Source organism: Caloenas nicobarica, chromosome 2 (assembly GCF_036013445.1).
Source record: "Caloenas nicobarica isolate bCalNic1 chromosome 2, bCalNic1.hap1, whole genome shotgun sequence".
Classification (NCBI taxonomy): Eukaryota; Metazoa; Chordata; class Aves; order Columbiformes; family Columbidae; genus Caloenas; species Caloenas nicobarica.
The window spans coordinates 141,846,840-141,873,293 of record NC_088246.1 but is presented as its reverse complement, the minus strand read 5'-3'; the positions used below and the strand labels follow the sequence as shown (position 1 = coordinate 141,873,293).

General features: G+C 42.3%; 1 protein-coding gene across 1 annotated transcript in view; it reads left to right on the top strand.

Annotated features, from left to right (window-relative positions):
* NIPAL2 (NIPA like domain containing 2) overlaps window positions 1-21,395 on the top strand; it is a 49,067-nt gene extending 27,672 nt beyond the window's left edge. The window contains exons 4-11 of the mRNA XM_065629652.1: window positions 2,660-2,719; window positions 4,709-4,830; window positions 10,861-10,957; window positions 15,153-15,288; window positions 17,670-17,758; window positions 19,491-19,554; window positions 20,891-20,985; window positions 21,301-21,395. Coding sequence (XP_065485724.1) covers window positions 2,660-2,719; window positions 4,709-4,830; window positions 10,861-10,957; window positions 15,153-15,288; window positions 17,670-17,758; window positions 19,491-19,554; window positions 20,891-20,985; window positions 21,301-21,395 — 758 coding nt within the window. The remainder of the gene's footprint in view (window positions 1-2,659; window positions 2,720-4,708; window positions 4,831-10,860; window positions 10,958-15,152; window positions 15,289-17,669; window positions 17,759-19,490; window positions 19,555-20,890; window positions 20,986-21,300) is intronic.
* The last annotated feature ends 5,059 nt before the right edge of the window (window positions 21,396-26,454 follow it).

The window sequence follows — 26,454 nt, the reverse complement described above, 5'->3', positions numbered from 1 at the left end:
CCTTTCTCAGTGGGCTCCTGGTGTGCATGTTGGTGCCTTCCAGTTGTCTTGCTGGCCAGGGAGAGCTGCAAAGCCATCAGAAGGCAAAGCAAGTAAAGGCCAGCCTGTGTCCCTGGGGCTCACAAGCTCCCTCAGAGCCCTCCTCCTCTGGCCCCATGTTTCTAGTGAGCCACTGTCTGCATCAAAACAATCTGTCCTCGGTTTCTTTGATTTAATCTGGTTTTTTTTTAAAGTCAAACTTGCAGAGCTTAAAACCTAGAAAATTAAGAAAATAAAATTAAAATTTAAATTTAGTGTGTAATAACAAGGTGCTCTCTTGGTTGCGATACTGTAACTTGCTTAAAACTCAGCCCTGAAAGTAACAACCAGAGTTTGCCAGGCTGCTCATCAGTCATGGATGTTCTCTAGCACCTCAGCAGTTCTGTGTAACTGTCCTCTGCTTCTTTGCTTAGATTTACCCCATTTGCTTTTCTTCTCTACGTGAATGCAAATGAAGTGTTGGTGGCTTATCCACAGGGACACTTGTCTTTTGTGTTCAGAGTCTCTCCTGGGTCTCATTCTCCCCACCTTCTTGTTGTACCTCCTCTCCTACTTCAGCTTTTCCTGCGATCCCAGACGGCCTAATATATATTCTTAAAAATCGTTCTATTTTTAGATTCCTCTACATATTACACATCATAAAGAGCATTAATTATACATACAGTCTGCTAAGCTCATGATCTCTTGTGCACTACCAGCTATCTCTGGAGAAAGAGCTTGCCGCATTTGAATGCATTATTAAAGCGGATGACAGGCTGAGTGACAAGTTTCATCATCTGGGTGCATTCCAGTGCCTCCCTGTGCCCCCCAAGCTGCCATTTGTCATCTCCAGAGAACCAGGCAGCAGAATTTTGAGACATATCTCACCCCAAACCGGATGCCAACACTGGAATTGAACCCTAAATTGCATTTACTAGATCTCCACTGAATGCAGAGAGCCCAGACAAGGGGGTACTCAAAAAAAAAAAAAAAAAAAATCACTGAGATATCCGTTCATTAAGCAGCAGGTCTTTGCTGTTGATTGCCTAGATGGGTGAACTGAGGTGGAGTTTGGGAGAGCTATGACAGCAAGGAAACAGAGCAGTAATTAATTCCTGCACTGTCTTGGGTTGCTGCTGCTTCTTTCCTGGTTTTTGTCCTATATAGCTCTGCTATTACCAGTGTTGCCTGGATACAAGTGTCTTTTCTCCAGCAAAGTTGTCACTGAAACATTGAATAAAGAAAACTATGTCAAGCAGCTTCCTTTCAGTGAGGCATTTTCAGCTGAAGATTCTTTTTTTGCACTTATTTGTTTGCATAGATTTCCATCACTCTTCATATAGTTTAAATTTATGACATCTACTGTATCTGATTTTCTACTGACTGGATAACACAGACGTGAATTCCGGTTCTCTTCTTACCTCATGGTATGAGCCTCTCTAGATGTATCTAGAGTACATATACTAGCTAACCACAAATTAAATTTTTCATCAGAACAATAGAGTTAATGAGGCAAAGATGATTGCAAGAAGGTTGAACTGTGATTTCCAGAATAAACCAAAGATTTCATGCTGTAGGCAGGAACAGAGCTCTTGTAACAACATCTCATGATTTAGGTTCAATGGGTCCCTTCACTGTCCCTCCTGGGCAGTCTTTCTTTGCGGTTTCTAAATGAATCTAACATTACCAATGCACCTCTCCCAATGGCCTTTCCTCATCTCTATTACACACGAGCCATTCAGCCTCTTTTGCTTCTCCTCAGAGGTAGATGCTCTAACGTTGCGTGCTGGAATAGAGCCATCTGTCCCAGGTGGCCAACAGCCTGACCCCTCTTAAGTCCAAACCCCTTCTTCCCTCTCCACCACATGTCCACACTGACATGCTTACCAGAAACCCTGGCCTGATCACCGCTGCTGCTCACCCACCCACCCACCCACCACGGCCCATCCTGAAGAGGCAGGGCCAGGAGCTGGCACGGGGGAGACGCGAGAGCCAGCCAAGGGAAAGAGCTGCCCAGGGAACAGGAGGTCATTCCCAGGGCTCACTTCCGTGTTTCTCCTTCCTTACACAAGTCCCTCCTAGAAGACCATGAGCAGTGCTCCTGCGTGGTACATATGTTGATTCTTTAACCTGCTTGCTTGCAGACATCATGACCACTCTCTTAGTTCATACTAAACACTACGTTTTGCAGTAGCTTTCTTCCTTTTGATGGTACTACTGCTACTTATAAGCCTCTAATACATTGAAGTCTAAAGAAGCAGGATTTTATCCATCTATCAGGCAATTTGCCTTAAGCAAGTAAGCTGGTAGCAAAATGGGGAGTGAAACAGTAAGGCTGATGAGTACCCAGCTTCCCTGACACTTCCACATATGACTGCATCAGAGCAGTTTAAGCAGTGTTGTGGGAGATGGGAAGGGTATCACATCTCTCCAACTACTTAGGAGCCTGCTGGATATGTTTAAAATCTTATAAAAACTGAGGGCTGGTTGGTTGTGGAATGGGCTCCTGGCTGGTTATATTATGGTATAGTGCAACAATAACAGCCGTGAGACATATTTAAACTTGGCCCAGGGCAGCTTTTTGCTACAGCACTTGACATTCTATCAAACAGAAAAAAATGTCTTTATATTTCTGTTCTAGGTAGTGCGTTTATTTCTGTCTTATTCCTAAAGAAGACCATGAAGGCTGCTGATATATTGGGTAAGTAAGCGTTTGCTAATGTGGACATGTGTGTCGCCATATGCTTAGCAAGCTGTAACTCTCACACAGCCCCCCACCTTCACACTCCCACTTTCCCAAGCAAGTGTTTTGAGGCAGATACTTTCAAAATTGGGAAGAAGTGACAAAAAGAGAATCTTCAATGCATGAGGAAAAGACTGCATTCCCAAATCCTCTGCTCTTACAACCATAACTCATTCCTCATGTGTCCTTATTGCTCAAATTTATTTTCATTGTCTATTTTTGCCTCTGAGGTTGTATTTAGTATTATATTTATGAGTACAACACAATTTTAATAAAAACAATGAAGTTATTGAGTTATTCATTCAAATATAAGATCTTTTTTTTCTTACTGCATACACATTGCACAAAAATTCAAGCTCAATTAAAAGTGACAACTTCCCTTTTGGTATTAATTTTATCACTTCAAAGAACAAATAATCATGTTGTCAATGTTCTGTTGGGAAACATTGTCTTCACCCTAAAAGCATGTCAACTTTTTGTCTATGTCCAAGATTTTTTTGCATATCAAAACTTCCCTGCTTGAACAAAGTAATGGTGAGAGACAAGCATATTTCAGGGTTTGGGCTTCACTCAAACCATCTCAGCTGGGACAGGGCACCTAGTGTTGCTACACGGCATCTGGTATTTGTGTGGGGCTCCTAGCATCTAGGCTTGGTTGTCCCTACTATAACGAGAACATCCTGGCTGTTCTCATGTTAATGTTTTGGAGAGATCTGTTCAGTATTGTTCCAGGAATACCATACAATATTTATTTAGGTTTGGGATCCAAATTTGCCAGCTGAGCTGCTACATTCAGAATCCACCCTCCTTTGACTGATCATGTTTCCCTTAGAGCCTTAGACATCGTGTGTTGCTTTAACTAGTGTTCAGCACTGATTTATTTTATTTCTGTGAGTTTAACTTTGCAAGAAGGATTTAACAATGTTGCTACATTCCATAGGAATGAGCTGTATGATGGGAAATATGGTGATGTTTTTGCAAGCACATAAATATAGAATGGTTCTGCTTTTCCAAAGGAACTGTGTACGATAGCTGTGCCAGCAAAATCCTCGGGATGTGCTTTGTTTTGTATTCCTGAGCCTTGTATTCCACACCAATTTATGGGTTTGCCAAGAATTTTAAAGATCACTTGAAAAAAAAATTGATTATCTAATATCTTCCTTAATCCAATACAGCTTATGAGCTCAGGACCAGCTCACTTCTGTCTTGATACCTCAGTGAACATCTGTGTTTGTCAGCTGGCTGTCCACAGGGCAGAACTTCCAGATTTTTATTAAAAGCACAATAATGCAAGTTCGACCTTGAAAAGGGGCCCTGGCAACCTGATGCTTGAACAGTGTTTTGCAAATCAGCCTTTTATAAAACAGGTCATAGGTCTGCAAATACAACAGGGAGTGGCCAAAATGTTGGCTTCATGACAGCTTCACATAAGCATTGGACTGGAACATATCTGTTGCACTTAATGTTTCCAGTGCAGACCCATAGCTGGTGCAGATCTCTGTGGCCACATTGACTTTGGGAGAGTTGTGTTCGTCCACACTGGTTAGTGATCTAGCTGTCTGCCTCAGGAAGCAACTTGCCCTTTCAGTTTAGAATAAGTTTATGTGACCTGCTTTATGCCTGTGAAGAATACAGAGGATCGATTCTCTTTTGTCATGCACTTTGTATCAGAACTGAGAATATTTGAAAATGCATTGCTGAGTTGGAATTCTAATTCATGAGGATTTACTGACAGCTTTTTTTGTGCTTCTAAAATCCTTTGAGTCTTTAATAAAAGTTAGCCTAGATAAGACTCCAAATGCAAGGCAACCCAAGTACCTAAGCCCAAATATGATTAGACGGATGTAAATTTTCTCCTGGAAACTATTTCCAAGTCAACTGGAGAGCAAGGATGACCAGGATTAACAAATATTTTATTACCAAAATAATGTATCGTTTTCTTTACAGGAGGAACACTGGCAGTAACAGGGACATACTTGTTGGTGACATTCGCTCCAAATGTACCCCAAGAACTCACAGCAAGACGAGTACAGAATTACTTAGTGAGCTGGCCTTTTTTGGTATATTTGGTGAGTATCTGGTTCATACTACTCCCTAAATCAGAAAAACCGGGCCGCTAGGGCCGTTTGCAGCATTTTGAATCAGTGGCAGAAAATCCGCTCCTGAAAATAAATCGTGTGATTTTCATAGGAGATAGAACAAGTCTCTGGGTCTTCACGCCAGTCCTCAAGCTGGAAATACGCCGAACCAAAAGATATCTTTCAAACTACATGCTGGAGAAAGTCACAGTTGTGCAGGATTAACAAGAATGGAAAGATCTGGGGGTTTAGTGGGCTTGAGGGAAAACCTAAACATTGGCATTGCTTATATTTCCTACATATGTGTTCATGCAACACTGTCTGCATGCACATCTAAGTTAGAGTGCTTTTCTGGAATGTGATGGATTTGTGCTTTTAGAAATCAGGCTATATATGCTCTTTTTTTTCTTTCATATCACTCTATTTTATCCTCACGTTGCTAAACCTGGCTGAATGGAGCTCTGTGTGGAGTTGAGATGTGGAGGGGTGGTCGGCTTCACTGGCACTCAGGTTAATCTGAACATGAGTTTGAATTCAAATACAAAATACCATTTTGTTTAAAGTATCTGTATACAAACTTCAAATACCATACATCTTCTTTGATGTATTTAATTAGCACCAGGAACAAGACCAGAATGAATAGAAGGAATTTCTCTCTCTTCCTCTGGAATGCTGAAAATTTGTTCCTCCAGCTGAATGTAAAAGAAACAGTGTAGGAGCTTCAGAAGCAGTTACTTTTTGCCCAGTAAAGTGATTCATTTGTGATAGATTATTAGTACTCGGGCTTTTCTCAGCAGGAGAGTTAGAAAGCCACTGAGTAGACAATTTAATTTAAACTTAATATTTTAGCCAATCTGCAGACTTTAAATACATCTAAGTAGCCGTGAGACCACTGATTAAGCAGAAAGTACATGCTACCACAAAAAATGTTGATCCTCTTGCTCAATTTTTTGTGCATTTTAAAAGTTCCTGAAATACGGCGATATAGCTCAACACAAGAAATTAATGATCATGCTGCACAAATGACAACATGTACTTTCAATCAAGCAGTAGAGAGGTTTTTGAAGGCAATGTCCAAGAGTTTTGGAGTACTCGGTAGGGGTAGCTTCAGCCTCGACAAGAGCTTCAGCATATCCATGTAACCAGCAGAGGGGAAGGGACTTCTTTGAGAGGGGGTTCAGGGCAAGGGGCTTGGTGCTCACTGGAGGGCCCTCTCGCTTTCCTACCGAATATCCCCCTCTAGCATGCAGTTCCACTATAGGTACTAAAACAGTATGGCGTTTTAGGCAATAAGTTTAAATTGCTGACTCACCCATTTGTGTAGAGTTGGTGGAAGGACAAAACTTCCCATTCATGCCCAGTGACACCAGAAATTGCTGTGCCGTATTCTGTTCATGTTTTCTTAAAACTAACAGGTTGCTGGAAAGGGGCTTTGTGCCATCTGAGGACTTTGTTGACTTTGTTTTAGGAAAAAATAATAACACAGTTGAATGCCTAGGAAAACTGTGCTGTCTTCTTCTTAGGACACATCATAAGGAGGTGGTAGGTGACCTCTGGGCTTTCTTTCCCCTTTTCTTTCTTTTCCCTGCCTCAGCCAGGTTCCAATCCTACGTGTACAGCACGGGTTGCGGGGAAGGATGGAGCAAGTACGCAGCAAATATCATTGACTCGACAACATATCGAGCTTTCTTTGTTACTTCTGCAGCCTGGATTCATCTGTTTTGAGCTTCCTCTGTCCAAAAAAGAGTGAGGAATGAAAGGCTCCACAAAAGCCTCTGAGATACCAGCCTGATTATCCTGGTATGCTGCTGGAAGTTCAGACAAACCATGCTGTAAACATTCTCTTTGGGCAGGGAACTCACTCTTCATAATTGTTTGTAAAATGCCTAGAACACGTTGGCTGCCGAGATGTAAAAAAGCACAGCAGAAGTTGCAGAACTTCCAGTACAAATATGTAGCGAGGAGACAGTACAGCAGTATAGTGCAGTCCAATAGTCTTTCTAAAAGTAGCCCTGAAGTGTGGTCTGCTCAGAAATATAATACAAAGCCCCAACAGTACAAAATGTTCTGTGTGGGTGTCAAACCATCCCCATGTGGCACTCCACTGGCATCAGAGGAGTTCTGCAGAAATAGTCTCTAGTTCCCACATGAGACAACTTTTGAGTCACCTTCTGAAACTTTGCTGTAGCATAATCATGTCTGAACAAGAATTACTATCCTAGCCTGTTTTTTTTTTCTCTTTTGCTTATGTGCACTTTGAGTGACTACAGAAGACATCAATTATAGATGAAGCTCTTAGGTTGCCCTAAGCAGAAGCATAGTGAATATTGGGTTGTTAATATTTAATCTCTGTAAAATCAGGTTCAAAGCATTTCTGCTTTCGCTTCAAAGTGCCTAGAAGCCCCTTCTTGTTTATTGGTCCCTATGTTGCTGTATGTTCCAGAAAGACAGCTGAGGCAGACAATGTGGTATTTTGTTCTGATGCCTTCTGGTAATGCTTAGAAACATGGAAAACATCATGATTATGAAAAACTGTTGATGAGATGTGGGCTTGAGGAGACTTCAGTAGAGATCAGTTATAATAGCAAAAATGATTGTAAGCAGGTCAAATTCTTTCAATTCCTCTAAAGAGAATATGCGAAATTGATATAATCTACTCACTTCCCATTCCTGGATTTTATATTTAACACTACCACAGCTATCAACTATGAGGGCGAGCACTATTTTGGGTAATTCTCAGGAGACAATCATAGGCAGTAGCTGGGGCATACCAGGAGGGTCCCTGTCTGCGTGAGGTCCTGTTAGGAGCTATGAACTCTGCTTGCAGCATGACTCAATGCGATGGCCTCTCCCTTGTCTGGTGATGAACAGTGACCTGTTGGTGGGTCACTGAGCAGGAGAGAACCATGGAAGAACAGTTTGGCCGCTGGGCAGCACAAGTTGAGGACTAATTGTATTTCATGTGTAGTGTGTGAGACTTCACAGAGCTGAGTAAACTTTAATAACAACCCTGGAAAACAAAACCCGGTTTCTCCCCAGGTTTGACCACAGGACTGCCATCTCTGACCCTACGCCACTGCTGCTCTTGGGGCTTCCCCAGGAGGCAGAAGCAGCCAAACACACAGGCCTGTGTTTCCCTTCCAGAGCTGCCATCAGAGACTCTTTTATGCCCTTTCGATGGTTTTGCTTGGCTGTTTCCTTTCAGAAGTGAGTCTTCTTGATGACTTTGTTTGCTTTTAAGCAGGAGGGGATCACAGTGGAGCTTTATGGTGGCTTTAGCAAGAGAAAAGCTGATGACAGGGTGAGGACTGACAGGGCTGATAGAAGAGCAAACAACAGCGACTTGGCTCAGTTGAGGTCGTGGTGCTTGGCACTACCTACCACTCTGGGGGTTGGAGAGAGGTGGAAGAGGGGCTGGAGCACCAGAACTGGTGTGATGGAGCAGTATGAGCCAGCAAGTATCCCTGGGCTTGTTTTTGGATTATTGTTCTTGCACAGTTTGAAATCTAAGCGACAGGGCAGATGATGGTGGATGGTGCTTCTGTCTATTGGCATTGTGATCAAAGTTGTCTAAGGGATATAAAATGAATCAATACATGAGGTGTAGCTGGCTGCCTACAGTAGGGCTGTCGTATGGGTTTCCGCACACTGTGTGGCAACCAGCCCAAGGGTCTGGGAAAGGTGATGGGTGCTCAGGTTTACACTGCAGGGGAAGCAGATCTCACAGTGCTGTGTCATCTGGTACCATGGCCCCATCCCAGCCACACTATCCCGTGTGCCAGTCCTGAACTGACGTGTCATTGAAGAGGATACCTGGGACATCTCTGGAACTTCTTTCTTAGCCTGGGTATCTTTCCATGTGGGGAATATTTATTTAGCACAGCCTTCTTCTGTTCTGTTAGCAATTGTTCACTGTCAAAATAGCAACTGAAGCTATTTGGAGGCTGTTGTAGCTGCAGCCTGATAACACGATATTCCCATCTGGCCCTGAGATGTATTTGCCAGTGGCATGAAGAGTGAAGCTGCTACCTTTACTTCTCCTCTTGAGTTCCCTCAAAACCCTGCCATAGTTTTCCAGAGGGAGGCCAAGATGAACTCACATGTCTCCAGATCTTAACATGACTTCTGCCTTGGTTCCTGATTTAGATGTACCCAGTGCTACACTGTTGAGAAGAGCTGGGGAGGGTGGCCAAGTTACATACTGTGAGACTGAGGCAAAGGCCTCTTTTCTACCAGCTAGTGGCCCAGCTTTTATCATTGGGAGCAGAACTGGTGAGGAGGGAAGTCGCTCTGGAGGCAGGTGAGACCAGCACTCCACAAGAGATTGGAAAGATTATTAAGCAAGGATTAGTCCAGGAATGCATTGTTTTAGCTGACAGTAAATGCTTTCTTACATTCAAAACATTAAAAAAAAAAGTAAAAATAGTTTGCTTTTTATTTTAATCTTGCAATAACTATTTGACATTTTTAAAAGAAAGGTGGTAGAAAAAAGTCCAGTTTTTGTTTGCAATGTTCTGAGATGCAGTTGTCTCTTGGTTGTCTTTGGGAGCAAGGGATGAGTGTGAAGGTAAATTAAAAAAATTAATTAAAGCATAATTATGTTCTGTTCATATTTTTGAACACTACTAAACTGGGGGAGGTGTGAGTATGGTAGGGAATTTTAGTCACTGAATGTAGCTGATGACTGCTTTCCTGCTGCAGTCACTCTCCAAAACAAGAAGTCGGCTATGTTATGTTATATAACCACCACTAGTAACTGCTCAGTCTCTTCTTTGGAAATTTCATCAGTGCAAAACCCAGATCTTTTTGAGTCTAGTGCTGCCTTATGGCGACTGTTGGTTTAAGAGTGGAGTGGCATTATAAAATATAAATCAATATGTTGGTGACAAAACCAAGGAGGTAGACATGAGGTTTTTCTATTACTTGTTTTATTGGTAAAAAATGACAATAACCAGAGTCATTAATGATAACAATCTCATTTTCTGTCTTATTTCCCCCATGTGATTACTCTCTACCATGCAAAAAGTTCTCTCTCTCCACACAGTCTCTAGGGCTACCAGGCTTCTGAGCACCTCTCAGTGCAGAGGTCCATAATCCCTGTTTTCATGTGTCTTCTGGGCTTCACAAAAGCTTTTTGGCTCTTGCACTTGCAGTTTTCTTTAGGCATAGAGGGGTGTTTGGGCAATGTGGGCAGGAGGGAGAACACCCATACTTTTGAGATGGCGAAAGGCAAGAGTTACTAAGGGAATCCGCAAAGAGACACATTAACAAGAAGTCAGTAAATATAACTGTTTGTTATTTAGTTGTCAGATGTTATTGAAGGAGCAGGTTTGGACCATGCACAATGTAGGTAAAGCTGCTTCAGCAGCTGCAAATGTGCTTCAGTGTGGTCTGCTAGTGTGTCACTGAGCTTTTCAAGGTAAGCTTCTGACAGGTACCTGTGATTTAAGAACCACCACATGAAATAAATGTTTTCTTCCTTATGATGTATGGCAGAAAGTTTGAACAAAAATACACTGTTTGGGGGAATTTTTTTAGTAAGACTGGGGAGAAAGGAAAAGAAGGTAGCAAAAATAAGCTTGCATGTCACAAAGAGTGACACTAGGAATACCATAGCTAGAAGGAGAGACTTTTGTTCCTTCAGGTAAGTTCTTTACTCCATAGGAATTATAATTCTGTAAGAATTATTACAAATGAACATGGGCATCTTTGCTGTCACATTAAAAAGTTTTCTCAATGCTACCAGTGACAAAATACAACTAGAAGTGCAAAAAGAAAAACTAAAGGAATAAGAAATGCTCGAAGTTTAACATTTGCTATAATAGGATATACAAATGACAGCACTTGTTTGGTAGCTCAGTGAACTAGCAATAAAGTTAGTTTTTAACAGAAGATGCTTAATAAAGTAGTACTCCTTTGAACTGTTAGGGCAGAGAAAATGAATGTGACATCTCAAAGACTTTGAATGAAGCATTTATTACATAGTTTCACAGCTCTAACTTTCTTCCCTTTTATTTTCAGATCTTAGAAATTATAATATTCTCCATTCTCCTCTATTTTTACAAAAGAAAGGCTGTGAAGCACATCGTGGTTTTGTTAATGATGGTAGCACTACTGGGTAAGAACATATTATTCACTTTAATGTTCCTGTCTGTTACTTGATAATTCCTTGACACTCAATCTCCCCAGTTAGTGTAGATTAGGGTCATTTCAAAGCAGCATGCTGAAGGAGAATCATTGAAACATTTCACATGATTTTTACCGTGGTCTCTTTTTGAAGAGAAAAGCCTATTATGATACATAGTTTCTACGCTTATTGCTGGGAGTATCTCTTTTTACAGATTTCCTGAAATGAATATGCTGTGCACAATGGTATTCTGTAGGGTTTTTTTAAATAACACTTTAGCCTTAGATCCTGGGAAAGGGGACTATTTGAAACTGTTTTTTGAAGATCAGGCTAGCTGTGAAAATCAGTTCCTTAAGTGTTCTGTAAGCAAATGCAACGATACGCCTGTTTGCATATGCAACATTTCATACTTTACCACCTTTCCAGAAGCATAGCAAGAACTCGGTGGGCCACTGAAATTTGCCTTCTGATTAACGCTGCCACAATCAATACCCAGGGAAACAAAGGAGATCATTTTATCAGGCAGCTGTCAATAAAGTTAAACTTGAATCAGTTTTGAAAGATGTCAGGAGGCTCTCTCTAAAGCTCTACAGCTTGCAGGCATATATTAAGAATTTGTCACCACCCCATGTCTTCTCCCATCCTTGTCTTCTCACTTGTCCATGAAACTCTGATGGTACACCATGAAGTGAAAGGTTCTTGAACTGTGCCATTGAAATCAACAGGTATATTTTCACTGAGTTCAGCAGGTGCATTATCAGTCTGCAAAGTCTTACAAAGCACATTTCTGATGGAGCTGTTCATGAGTGTTTTGATAAAACAGAATGTCACTAAAGTTTTCTAGTTACACAACTTGAATTTAACTGAATGTGAAAAACCCTCACAGATTCACTAATCATCTTCCTTCAGATCCCTGACTGGTTTCTTACTTCCAGATCAACTTTTTTGGGACAGTCTTCCCATTTAAGTTTCACAGCTAGGAACAGTAGGATCTGTAGCTCTGCAGGAGCCCAGAAGGTTTTCCATGCTGCCTGCACAAGGCAGAGATGGAAAAGTCCCAAAAGCCTTAGGTCCAACTGTTCAACTGCTCTTGGTTTGTAGGAGTGAAGTGTGAGTCCAGCCAGCCCCCATCTCCTAGCACAGAGTCTGGGAGCACTGGCAGACCTCTCTTGAGCTGCTCTTCAGCTTCCTACCCCGCCATGAGGAGTGTGAGGCACTGCACGCTCCTGAGCAACAAGCGAGGCCAGACTCCTTGTCATGTAGCTGGAAGCCTGAAGATCCCCAGATGGGCTTCTACACTTGATTGCTGCAGTTCTGGGCAGAACCACCATGATGGCTGCCCCGAGCAAGGTCACCACGTGGCTCCGGGACACCTGGGACATTTGGCTGTGTAGCCCAGTGTGCTTCTTTTGCCATGGAGCCTGCCAGCCCTGATGACACCAGTGCCAAAGGGATGCGTGGAGCTGAACAGCAGCAGGGCTGTGAACCCGAGCCCCAGCAGGCACCGACTTCAGTTTGGTGGTCAGGCTGCAATCAACCAAAAAATAACAATTTCATCTGGTGGCTGCTGAGGTTTTGGTGAGCATATGCAGCTTCAGGAAGAATGTGTCATCATTTCTGTTCTATTAAAAAAGACATAAACAAACAAATCCTGGTTCATGGGAACTTTTGAAATACTGAAAATTCCCTCAAGCAGCAAACCCAGAGCTGCGGCTGGCTCCCAGTTCCTGCAGCTGTCCTGATGCCTGGCAGTCCCCACAAAGCTACCCTTAGAGTCTTCTGCTTGCTCTCTGACCTTTCTGCTGAGCAAAGCGATGGGGGCTGAGAGAGGCAGCTCTGCTCCCAGCTGTCTGGCACACGCGCTGCCCCCGCGTGGCCCTGGCTGCGGGAGGGGAGGATGAGGCTTGGGGTCTCCGCGCAGAAAATTCTCAGTGGCAGGTCGTCAGACCTTCTGTCAGACCTGCACAGATACATTCCTGGTGGAGGGTTTGTACAGATGTAAATGAAATGTAGAAAGGTTTCTTTAAAAAGAGGGCAGCCTTTGTGCTTAGTTGGACATGAGAGCTACTCTAATCATGAAGAAAATATGGAGGTGATCATAAAATCTACAAATGTTTTGCTTAGTACAACTCTGCAAGTTAATTTTGTGAGAATTATCTCACCTCATGTATATACTGGGAGTTATCATAAGTTTTAGGGAAAATATTTCAGATTAAAGTGGGATTTCTGAGTTTCCTGCCCTAGCAGGTGGAAAGTGACGTAGTTTGTCAAGCTAGCCTTGTGGGGGGTCGTTCTATCGGAGATAGGAAAACCATTTCCTAGGTTTTGAAACTTATTCCAGAGTTACTTTAACTAAAAAGATGATTCCATTTTTCAAAAACAACTCAAACCAAACCAATAAAAAACCACCAACCCTGATGCTTTCTTTTCTGGTTTGATAAAATTTTGAGGGGTGGAAACTGCCCTTTCATCAGAAACAATTTTTCAGCAATCTTTACCCTTAGTTGGACAATTCAAACTACCAATTTTTACCTGTAAGTGTTCTTTTAAAATAATAACTGCTCCGTGTTCAACTACAAATCTCACATTTTTTGTATGCTGCTTGTTGGGGCTTGAGTGTATTTTTTGGCTTTTTATTATATCGTTAGCATCATTGCAGGCCAGGATTAGACCTCCTCTGCTCACTTTTACTGCTGCGTTTGTTAAAACGCTCCACCTATTTCCATTACAGAGCAAGAAGTGAAGTACTAGATGGAAAGGTTGTCATGAAAACAGTGAATTTCATGATGATAAATGGTATCATCACAAGATGTACGCAACTCTTAAACTCCCTCTGAATTTTGGACTTGCCGTAAGAAAAATGCTTGCAATCGAAACCACAGGCCTGAATCTGTTCTTCTTCCCCCACCTTTTCTCCCAACCCTTGGCCTGAACTTTTTGCACAGTGCAGATCTTCTTGCCAATCTGAATTTTGCAGTTATGGGAGGCTTAATCAGACCACCGAAATCCAACACCCTTCAGCTTTGGAAGAGGCTGGAACTGGATCCCAGCTGGGGGACGGTGCTCCTGACGATTAATTACCTTTCTTCAAAGGTCGTCTCCACACCCTGACTCTTCTTACCTTTTTTTGTTTCTTTTGAATTTGTTACATTTCACTTGCAGTAATCACAGCCTACTTGGGTTATCTTCAACAAACCAAGAGCGCCCTCCAAAAGGAAATCTGAAGAAACTCTTAGCTGAACTGTCGGCCCCTTTTCTAAAAGATGTGTATAGCATGACTTCTCTGAACTGGCAACATGTACTGAAACTGTTGTCTGAGATTTGTTTGTGGTGATGCAATGACAGTGACTAAATGGATTAAAAACACACTACTGAAATATTCTATCCTGTGAGCTAAATGCAGAAAATGGTCCTAAGAGCCTGGCACTGAAATGAAATGCAGACCCCTGTGTTGGTTACTGCTCTCCATACATAACCCGTGAGGAGAGTTGGGTGCTTTGGGATGTGATCCCAGAAGTCAGCTTTGGCCGGCATTGGCCAGGTCCCATCCCAGCAGAGAAATCCTGAGGGCGAGGAGTTATTTTAGGCCGCCAATGCCACATGCAGGCTGCTACTAGGAGGTGTCCCAGATGCTTTGCACAGAGAGACCTCTCTTGAATAATGCAACTTGGGCTCAAAATCAGCATCTGGAGCTAAACAAAGTATGTCTGGTAGATGTGGAGGCTGTTGTACCACCTCTGACTGGTAGTCCAGTGTTTAGGGAATTGGCCCAGGAGTGTGAAATGGATCCAGTTCTTTCCTCACCCTGAGCTCAGCCGCTGTCACACACACAGACGCAGGCACACACAAGTCCTGCCTTGCAAGATTTTATGTGACTCTAACCTCAGCTACAGAGTTGAAAATGGGGAAACTCTGGGTAGATGCGGGGTTGCAGACCTCAGTGCTACAAGAATTTAAGAGCAAAACACAAAGCACGCATGGAGCTAAGCCCACTCTGAGATTAGACAGTAGCTTCACAAGTATTTGTAAAAATCACACACTTGGTTTTAGGTCCCCAAATCCTACCTCAATGTCTTTTTAGGTGATCAGACCTGTGGCTCTGACCTGGTACCTTATCCTCTCTCACCTATGCGCTGGGGTCACTGCTGTGAATCCTGCCCTGCTAATCTCTCCCTTTCCCTTTCAGCATCCCTGACTGTCATTGCTGTAAAGGCTGTGGCCAGCATGATAACACTCTCTGTGAAGGGGAAAATGCAGCTAACTTATCCTGTTTTCTATATCATGATTTTTTTAATGGCAACTTCTTGTGCTTTCCAAGTCAAGTAAGTGAGATTCTACTTATCTCCTAACCTTCATACACATTTTATGTCAGTTTTATTTGATACTGATATCAACTCCAGATACAAGTTGCACTTAAAGGCAACAAATTCCTGGCAGAGTCTTAACAGATGCATGAATTGCCTACAGTTGATTGTATTGTTCATTTAGGCTTTATTTCTCAGTGTCTAATTGATTATTATAGATGCTACCTCCTCTCATTATCAACTTATACAAGGTCTTCTAGTTTTGGCACGGGTCTTGAACTCATTAAATGGATTTTATGTTTATGTAAATTTGGGGAGTTTACTTTTAGAAACCTTCATTGCTGAATAATCAAATGGCCACATTTCCCCTCATTATGCATCTCTTTTTCCCAGCTTATGTCACTAGTCAGACTGAAGAAGAGAGTTTACCCCAACTTTCTCTCTGCCTCTGTTATATCTCCATGTTGCACTTTGCTACCCTGTAGGTCTGTACCTTTTTAGGAAATAGTTAACTTCTGGTGTGCAGGGGACATTGGAGTTTTCCCTGCTGGCCTCTGGCCTGTTAAGTGATTGTTTTATGCTGCCTTTGCAGATTGCTGGGGGTGGCAGCATAGTAAAATATGGCTTGCAGCTGAACAGAGAGCCCATTCCCTTTCTGCTGGTCCCTCTGCTTCAAGTGCTGATAGCATCGTTCAGTAATCTCATCTAGACTGCTCCAGTGCGAGTCTTGAGTGTTTACTTGCATGATTATGTTCCAGTAGAAGAGCCAACCCAGCTTTCTCGTGGCAGAACATACCATTCCCATGTGGAACCAGAAAGCCCGTGCGTTATTATGCAGTGATTCTTCATAGCTGACTCAGGAACTCCCCTGTAACAGATTATAGAGTAATTTATGTCCAGCTTGTCTTTACTGGGAGAACAGCTCAGAGCATTTAAAAAAGGAAATAAAAGCTTGGTAAATAGGAAGCTGCTGAACTGACCTCTCCTTGCCAGTATTTTCTTTCTTTTGCTGGGTCAAAATTAAAACAGAAGTGAAATGTGCCCATTTCATTCCCTGGGCTCAGTGTCTCTTTCTCTCCTCTCTCTTGGACACATTTTCCAACAGAGAGAGTGCTGTCAGTCTAAATTTTTCATTTTATTTGTTTCCTCTCTTATTTTATTTGACTGTTGTGCATTAGCTCAGAACAGCCTGTGCTGCAACATCCTTCTGGTTTCAATGCTGGGCCTTGGTATCACTGTTTTAGTCCCTAAGACCAAGTTTGTTGCAAATGGGAGAAAATAATGAGGTGTTTTCAATGACTTCAAAATCCTGACTATCCTGTGGATATGTAGGATTTCTTTATTTTTAAAGCACCATGGAGACTGTTCAACAGTTGCTAAAATAACCATGCAATTATTTTAATGGCTAAAACAGATCCAAGCTTGGATTTTTACTGTGCACATATATTGTACCAGTGAAACATTTAAGCATGGTTCTTTTTATAGGTTTTGAATACACTCTGCAGCCTCCTGATTTTTCTTTTTTGGTCTGAAATGCACCGTTCACATAACAGAGTATCTGTTGGCGCATCCAAGAGTTCACACTCATGATTCATCACCCTACGGGTAAATGTTGATAGCTGTGGTCTCCATACAAGTGGGTTAATTGCTTTGCCTTTTTCATCCACTGATGCAGAGTGTGCAGGCTGCTTCATGTTCAACATTTTGGTCCTGCAGTGTATACTCCTGTGGCCCCACACACTCTTGCTCATCATTCTGGTGAGGGTTTATGTTGCCTTTCTGAGAAGCACAGCAGAGTTTCCAACCTAAGGAGCACAGGCTTGGAACTACCTTCCTGGACTTTCCCAGCAGGACAGAGCGTTTCTGGGGTATGATTGTATGGATAAACATACAAATATGTGTTTTAGCCAAGTTGAATTGAGCAGTAGCAGCAGTGTGGACTTGAGCAAAGTGAAACAGCTCCTATGAGAACTCATGTGTTCATGTCCATGCTGGAAATATACCCTTACACAATCTGTTTAAATCAAAGCAACTTGTCCCAGGCTGCTCACAGGCAGCACTGCTTCCAAGAGCCGATGTAGGCCATAAGCAGTAATACCCTAGCATTCCTCACTTATCCGTGGCAGACAAAATTTTCCATCAGTGGTTCAAAGGACCCTCCAGTAACAGCCTGTGGCCAAAAGAATCCACACCAACCTTCTTGCTTTCGCCTATTTGTATTCTGCAAAGTCAAAACCAGAAGGTAAACTCAATACACATATGCATCTGTCCAGGGCTACTTGCTATCGTGGTAAACAAATGGTCACACTTATTGTTAAACTGACATAAAGTGGCTTAACCTGACTTTAAGGGCAATGAACTTCCTGTGGGCATGAGACACAATAATGCTTATCTTCCAGGTTCCTGAATCAAGCAATGCATCTGTACGAAGTGACAGCAGTTGTGCCCATTAATTTTGTATTCTTCGCCATCAGTGCCATTATTTCAGGTTTGTTTCTGACCTTCTGCCTCTACAGAACAATTTTCTAAACATAAGGTTTCCAAGAATTACTGCCTGTGAACTGGAAAACAAAAGAGTCATGTTTGTCTTCACAAAAAGAAGTTTTTCCTAAGTGACAGGTGTTTAAGTTCTGAAAAATGAATAAGTTCAGCACTTTTGAAGCAAAATAAAAATAAGCAAATTCTAGCATTTCCAGAACTGACATGTACAGTTTACTGTGCCTTGCTGGTTTGCTAGAAGTACCTGCATTTATCCCAGCCTAATCTTGACATCCAATAAATGTGTTTACCATGTGCACACCAGCCTCTCCGTATCCGAACTGGTAGAGCAATTTTAACAGCCTGGCAAACTACTCAAATGACAACCAGCTGTGTTTCATAGCAGTTAGTGTATATTCCATTTCAGAAGGTGGGATTCTAGGTTAAGTGAAGGAAATAAAATTACTCCAAAGACTTTTTAAGCATTTAACATTTTATTTTGGGTGAGAACTTTGAACTCAGCATTGTTAAAGAGGGACTGCAAATCTTGGAAATGGTGCACAGCATAAGAACATGAGCTCGGAGGACGACTAAGATGCTGTATCAGCAATGAGCCAAAATGATCATGTTGTTAGAACATTTATGACTCATTTTAACACACACTGGGGGCTTTCCTGTCATTGCTGTGCAGGAGTTTCTCATGCAGAGCTGCCATTAATGAGAAGGGGAGTTAGTTTCATGCACAGATTGCCTCAGCACCTGTGTTAGAAGAGACCTACACTTTGTGACCGAGAGGAAGCTTGTGCCAAAATGGGGTTGCGTTCTTGTGACCATATGGGGAATTTGGCCTTGTGCCTCCTTAAAAGATCAAGCACCTATTCAGAAATGGCTTAATAGCTTTGAGACTGGATACACATGCATTTGCACCAGGTTAGTTAAACCAGTGTAGGGCTTAGAAGAACAACCTCTGCTGAATCTTGCTGAGGTGCTCGTAGAAGGTACCTCGTCTCATGATTCCCCCATCCCCAGTTACAGCCTTTGAAGATACAGTCACACATCAGCTGCACTGTTCACGCTCTCTTGTTTCTGAGCAAAGCTATGCTCATCAGTGGTTTAAAGCTATTATAATATACTTGGCTGTGAATTGGGGCAGCTGAGATCCAGATACACATCTGGCTCTGTCACCTCCACTGCAGAGTTGATAATTCCTGGAAGAGGGGTGACCAGAAAGAGCAAGTGATCCCATCAGCCAGAAAGATTTGGTAAACTTGGCTGCTGGAGCCCTTAACTTGGTGTAAACAACAGGGACACAACTAGTTATCGAAAACCTGTTCCCAATTGGAGTTAAGATGTTCACATGGTCTGTTGGAGTGGCTTAACTAAATCCACAAAGAACCTGTCAGCTTATTGCTATGGTTCTGCTTGTGAATAAGACCTTGAGTTTGACCTGCATAAAAAATTGTTGCTGATAATGCAAAAAATACCTGCATCTGTGCAGTTCCTAACACAGCACATCCTCCAACCTGAGAAACTAAATCTCCAATCCCATGCAGTATCTTGAGAAAGCCTAGATAATGGAACATGGGCACATAAAGTGAATCCATCACAATGTGTATTAATACCTTATTTGGGATTTTTTTTTCTCCATTTGAGCATGACACTGTTCCTGACCCTCCCTGCTGTAATTCATGTCGCTTGGAAGCTAGTCAAGATCTGCAATTCTTGTTTCTGTCACATTCCAGGGGTCGTATTTTATCAGGAATTCCAAAGTGCAGCTTTGCTGAGCGTGTTCATGTTTCTGTTTGGGTAAGTGTATTGGCCTAAATTCTGCACTAACGCTTGCACAGAAACAGCATTGCCTTGTGGAATCCCTTTTTTTCTCAGTAAGAAGAAACCCGTCTTGTTATTAAAGTATTATGGAATAGCCATTATAGTAGGATAAAAAACATTAAAGGAAAGATTGATATCTGTGCTTTGGGAGTTTAGAGGCCTGGTTTTGAATCCAAATATGTAAAAATGTGAGACACTTATGAACTACTAATCTCATGATGGAATGAAAAACCAGCAGCATGTGTTCCTCCAGCAGGAAGGAGAAATCACTGCTTTGCACCAAAGATCATATTATGGGGGTGCTTTAATAACTGTGAGAAATCTCCTCCCATGTTACCTTCCACTTGCGTGTCCGCCTGGTCTTTGCTGCCACTAGGTATTAGCAATTATATGAGTTGCTTGCTAACGGGACAGCACTATGGTATCTCTCCCTCATCCTCCTGTGCCAAGAAAGACACAAAACACTTGTGGAAAAGTTCAGACCGTGCTAAGAAACTGTTAACAATAAATGTTTGAAGAAGGTCCTAGGTCTTGTGAGAGCAGAAACCTTCTTCTGTCCACCAGCACTGTTACAACTCTGGGGACAGGTGGCAGCTACTTGATATAGGGTGTGAGATGGTTAAAAGCATCTCCCAGGACTGCTGGAGGTGTCTTGCCACCGTGCTGTCAAACACAGGGGCTGATAACTACAGATGTCTTCGTCCTCTGCAGCTGGACTGGAGTAGGTACACACAATCGCTACCTTGTTTGACTGCAGGAAAAGTGACAGAAAATGGAGATGAGCAAATTCAACCCATGTATTTGGCAGGCAGGAGTTAGTGGTTGTGTATCCAACACAGAGTGGATAGAAGATTTATCCAAGCATAGCAGTTTCTCATTGCTCCTGGCTTACAGTTTGCCCCTGAGACACACACTCAGATGAGAAAAACAACGGAGATGTTGATTGTCTGCAGCTAGACTGAGTTGTTAATGAAATCGCAAATGCTAGAATGCTAGCTTAGATGCTCTGTGAAGATTTGCTCAGGGATTCAAATGTTGTGGTCTCACACTCACAGGCATTTGATTAGGTATATATTGCTGAAAGTGTAATTTTGCCTGTGGAGCCTTCAGAATTGATAATAAAGCTTCAGGAGGCAAAAACTAGACTGAAAGGGAGCCCAAGATGAATTTATAGAGCTGCCAGGAAGAAAAGTTTCTTTATAAACTGAGCAGCTTGGGTTTGGAAGTCCTTGAAAAAGAAAGTTGGAAAGAAATTCTCATCTCAGATGCAGTGAACTGTTTCTAATGATACTATGCCACTGTTATTTTGCAGGTGTATTCTATCTTTCCTTAGTGTATTTGTAATTGCAAGAAGTAAAAAAGAGGAGCATTTACATAGTGCTTTTATTGACTGTGGACATATTCCTGGTAAGTAGGGCTTTTTTTCTGTCTCTCTGTTTAAAAATGAGATATCAGATAATGAGATGACCTAGGAGAGTTGAGTCACAAATATGCTCTGGTCATATTTAATAAATATACTGTTCCCTTATTTTCTATTCCTGTTCCCAACAGATTTTTCATAGAATCTTTCAGACTTCTTCCAAGCTATTGTTACAACTAGTCGAATGAAAACAATGATTACTGGAGCAAAGAATGTTTAAATGATGGATTGGTGGGGGATTTGTTTTATTAAAATTCTTCACAGAGTTGTTGTTTTTCCCTTCTCTCACCCCTTTTCCCTAGGACAAAAATTGACAGGCAAAGTACAACCAGATTCTCACAGTTCATGCTATGGCACTTTGAATAATGAAGATAACTTGGTGAAAAGTCAAAGCTGAAAGAAGAAAGCACCTTGCATGCCAATCAACAGGAGGAACGCCACTGGAACAAGGATCAGCAGCACCTTTTTGTTGGACATATTCAAATATATGTTGAACTCCTGTGTGTTGATGAGTCACGGTATTATTTAATCATACTTAATTTATCCCATGGCTTCCCAAATGTGTTCTGAAGATAAAGGAAGCCTTAAGAAAAACTAAATAACCATTAATGAAATGGAACTTTCTTCTAGTATCAATGCCTCTTGGGGATATTTTTAGAGTATTAATTGCTTTGAAAAGTAAACAGGCACAGGACGGGATTATAAAAATTCCCCTTTGAAACTCCCTAGGTCTGTGTAGATGCTTAAAGCCAAGGGTGGCAAATGAGAAGAATTTTCATAAGTGACTTCAAAGTATTTTGTTATATGTATAATACCTTTAAAAATATGTTCCTTCCTGTTCAGGAATCAAAACTGTGTACTTATATAGAGTATACACAAAGATGTACAAACAGCGTATAGGGGGAAAACTCTGGTTATCTTCTGCCATCAGATCAATTCTCTTATTTTCCAAGGAAACAAAAATTTGCGTGAGGAGGGGGATGGAAGAGAGCATTTGCCATATACATAGTCAGGCGCACACATGCACACACTTGTGGTGCCCAGCCAAGACAGAGCTAGGGAGTCACACTTGACATTTTACGTCTTCCCAGGAGATTCCTGTGCACTGCGCTGGACTGGGCTGGGCTATAATATCTGTTAGTATAGCCTGGGATTTAGCCTCTGTTTTCTGGAAAACGAGGTTTTAGTAAAGAACCTGCAAAGTTCTCCAAAGGGAATGGAGTAGCCAGGCTCCCTCCCTTGATGTCTCTTGGAAAAATACTCCTAAAAAAGAAAAGCAGGACACCTCCTGCCTCCTTCCTAAACCGCTGGTTATCTTGGCTGGGGAAAGGCTGTAAAAAACAGGATCACAAAGAATCACAGTAACAGTACAATTTTTCCTTCATTAAGTTGTAGTTGTCTCCACACTGATTTGAAGAGCCAGCAGTGGTGGGAACCATGGCAATACAGGCTCTCTGTTCAGGTTTCTGTGTCCCCCAGTCCCAGCCTCCTGGCCAGAAGCTTCTTCTGGACGTGCACTGTGGGTCTGCTTACCCCTGCCTGGCAGCACAGATCTGCCCCAGCCATCACAGTGGGGGTCAGACACCTCCTTTGCAGAAACAAGTGAAAAGTGCTCTTGAAAAGTGTTCGTGTTTTAGACAAGATACTTCTTTTAGTTTTGAATTAATTTGCAGTATGGATAGGGGCCATAGGCTGTGTGTATTTTGTTTTGGTGGGATATGAAGAAATCAGGTCTCTTTTTTTTTTTTCCCCTAATAATTGTTTATTTCACTTTAAAGTAAGTACAGCTGAAGATCCATAAGACAGTTTCATTTCAAACCCTACAAAGCACACGCAGACCTGTGGTTTTTCCTATAGAGCAAATTACCAGGAATCGGGGTGTGGGGCAGGGGGTTGTGAAGTTTTTTTCCAACGTGGATCTTTTCCCGCTGGCATAGGACAAGACTCTGTGTCTGCACCTCACTTGTACCAGCTGCTTGGCTGTGGCCTTCCTTTACCCTCTTACAGCTTGAGTTCAAGTTTCTGAAGCTTAAAAACAAAACTAAGGACATTCTTTTTGCATGCTTTCTCCAGGAAACAAGGGCATGCCTCTATCTTTCTTTTGCAAGTCAAATTTAAGCCACTTTCTAAGTCTCAAGTGAGAGTATGTACTAAAGATGGAAATATGAGGCTTACAGTTCTCCATTTTGTGACCTGAGAAACAAATGGGTGAAAGGATTTGATTTTGTTTTTTTTTTTAAATTATTGGCCTTGGGCATCTTTCTGATATCTGTTTCCATGATTCTGGAGGGCTGGAGGACATAATAAGGGTTACCATGCATAGGATTTTCTCTTAAAGGCAGGAAATCAAAAGTAAAAATCTCTGACAGAAGTTAGTATTTATTCTAAACTACTGTATTTCTTCTTGAACAACATTTCTTCCTATGGGTTTATAAAAAAATTATAAGGTTAAAATGTTTTCTGTAAATTTGAATGTTATTGAAATTAATTTATGGAGCAAAACACTGGTGAGAATTATGTGCAATTAAAACTTGTGATCTGACAAGATTTTTGAGATGTGAGCGTATTCCAACTAATTAATGTATTACAAGGTTGGAAAAACTCAGTGATGAGAATTCATTACTGCTCTGCCAAGAAAGCAACATGATTTGTTTCAAGAATCAGTTTCTAATCCATGTCATTTTCAGATTCTGCTTGTGATATTTAGGTTGCAAACACCACAGGCAAATGCCTGCTAAAAGAAAAGCCTTTTCACTGGAACACACACACAAAAAAATCTCTGGAGCCCGTCTCTTTAATAATGAGTTATTTGCTTGCAGTGTTTTTCCTCACATCAGAAATGTGGGCCAGACATAAGCTGCAAAACTTGCACCTGCAAACTGAGCTTTCTTGAACAGATCCTCCGTGGGCTCTGAGGAAATCAAACCATGAGAAGATGTGGTGGCCAGGCAGCGGCTCGCGTGGTCCCCAGGCTCCAGCTTGGGATGTTTGACAGACCAGAACCAGCAGGACTCGTTCAGCACTTGTTCCACTGCTGGTCACGGTGTGGTAAGAGATGAAGTATTAACTGGCCATGGGCCTGGAAATGGGAGCTCTGGAGGCCATTTTAATTTTTGCCATAAAATATTAGGATGCATTTACCAAATGGTTGCAGCTGGCAAAAAAAATACATTAATTTGGCACTGGATTGCATTTTTGCCCATGGTAGGGACCTGACATTCTGGCAGGCTTATTGCCTGCTCCTCACTACAGCCCAGCTTTTGGTGGACTCATGTTTTGCGTTTAAGGACAGTGGCCACCTAAAACTAAAGGAAAGAGGACATTATAGGGGCTTGAGCTTCTATGCTTTGAACCTCTGGTTTCATGCACCTGGTGAGTTGCTCGAATGGTTCAGTGCTGCTAAAATTCTCACCCTCTTTTTCCTGGCTGAGAGGTCCTGCATGGTCTGTGGCTCTCTGTGAGTCTGTTCTGATCACTCGCCCTGCAGAAACCGTCTGCTTTCTTCTCCTTGCTGGTCTGTCACTCTGAGCTGAGCCAACCAGGCTGACTGGAGCGTCGGGTGGGAGGGAGGGGAAAAGGAGGAGAGGGAGCGAGACCTCTGTTCTTTAGGGAGAAGCATTACACGACTTCTCTCCTTCTTAGGAGCTTCACTGTACAGCAAGCATCCTGCTGAGCTCACTCCTCATCTGTCAGCGAGTCCCAAAGGCAGCAGTTGAGAGCTTCTTGAAGCACTTTTAAGTGCCTGACTGCTGAAGCAAAACCCTGAGCCAGACTCACTGGGCTGTGCATAGTGAGCGTTGAGGGGCTCCACACGGCCTGAGATAGGCATCTTGTGGCTGAAGGACTGTCTTAAGGTCAGCTAGAAGCCCAGATGTGTGTCTGACTATACATACAACTTGTGCTAAGGACTAATTTTTTCTTTTCATCGTCTGTTTGCTATAAGGTGAATAAACAGTGCTGGAAGAATGGACTGGGACCAAAAGTCTTCTGAACTCTAAATGGGCTCTCCTTGCAATCTTCCCTTCCAACCCACTTTATGCAGGATCATTGGTGGCTTGCAGAGAAAAATATTGCCTCTGATAATACTGGTGTGCAGATGATTAGATAGACCTGTCTTTCAGTTTGCCCTTTTGTTATTGTTCTCTGAGGCTTGTCCTTTTTCTCATTTAAATTTGTTTTATTCCTTTTGGAAAAATTGGGTAGACCATGTTAGCAACTAGCCCAAAGGAGAGAGAGGCTAATTACCATAATTATTATTGGAAGATCAAGCTGGAAGATTTACAACCTGAGTCCACTTGAGGAGAAGAAAACAGGGAAATGTTTAGTGCTCTGGATTCTCAGGAGTCTGATAAATCCTGTATTAGCAATGGTTCAGGGTTCTGGGGTAGAATTAGGGGCATCAGTGAAGAAACAGTGATTCCATATATTTTTAATGTGGTTTTGGTTTGTCTTTTTTTTTTTTTAACTGATTTGGAATTGTAGGATGCTATTTGCTGCCTAGAGAAGCAGAGAGGGAACAAGGCATTCCCTTGGCAGATGGGAGATGTTTCAACTTTTTGAAGCTGGGAGAAATGTAGAGGCACCTTCCAAGCACTCTGACTGAAGTAACCATTGAGTTACAACATATAAGGAGGCAGCACTGGAAAATGCATCACTACCTATTAAGCAGCCATGACCATTTAGGAAGGATCCTTGTCCTCTTGTGTTAAATATGTTCAGAGCACATGTGGCTGATCTGGCCCTTTAGTTTGCACATGAACATATTTTTGAAACATGCTGAAACAGTCTCTGGGGTCTGGGACCCTTGAGTGTCCTATCAATGCCTCTTTGGCATGTACTGTCTCCCATGCAGAGATCTTGCCAGGTCCTCTCTGTGTGGAAATTAGACTGTGTAGTGGGTACACACCACAGGCTTACACTGAGAAGAAGATACAGTACTGCCAGCACATTCCCATGAGCTGGAAAGTGTTTATAGGGTACTGCCCTACAAGGAAGTTGCACAAGCCTGCAGTCTTTTATTATGTTCCCTTTACTTTGCGATTCCCACTGGAGTAAGCCAGAGCAGTTTTGGGAATACACAGAAGTGGAATTACTGGCACCTCAGGAATGTCCAGGCACAACAGATGGACCCTAAATAAAGAGTTAAGTGGCTGCTGAGTGGGTTTCTTATTTAATCTAAATCCCAGGTTTTCAGTTAGGCACCTAAAGTTTGTCTAAGCCTTTGAGGTAGAAAGTGCATTTAATAGAATCAATCATAGAATAGTTTGGGTTGGAAGGGACCTTCAAAGGTCATCTAGTCCAACCCCCCTGCAATGAGCAGGGACATCTGCAACTAGATCAGGTTGCTCAGAGCCCCGTCCAGCCTGGCCTTGAATGTCTCCAGGGATGGGGCATCTACCACCTCTCTGGGCAACCTGGGCCAGTGTTTTACCACCCTCGTTGCGAATAATTTCTTC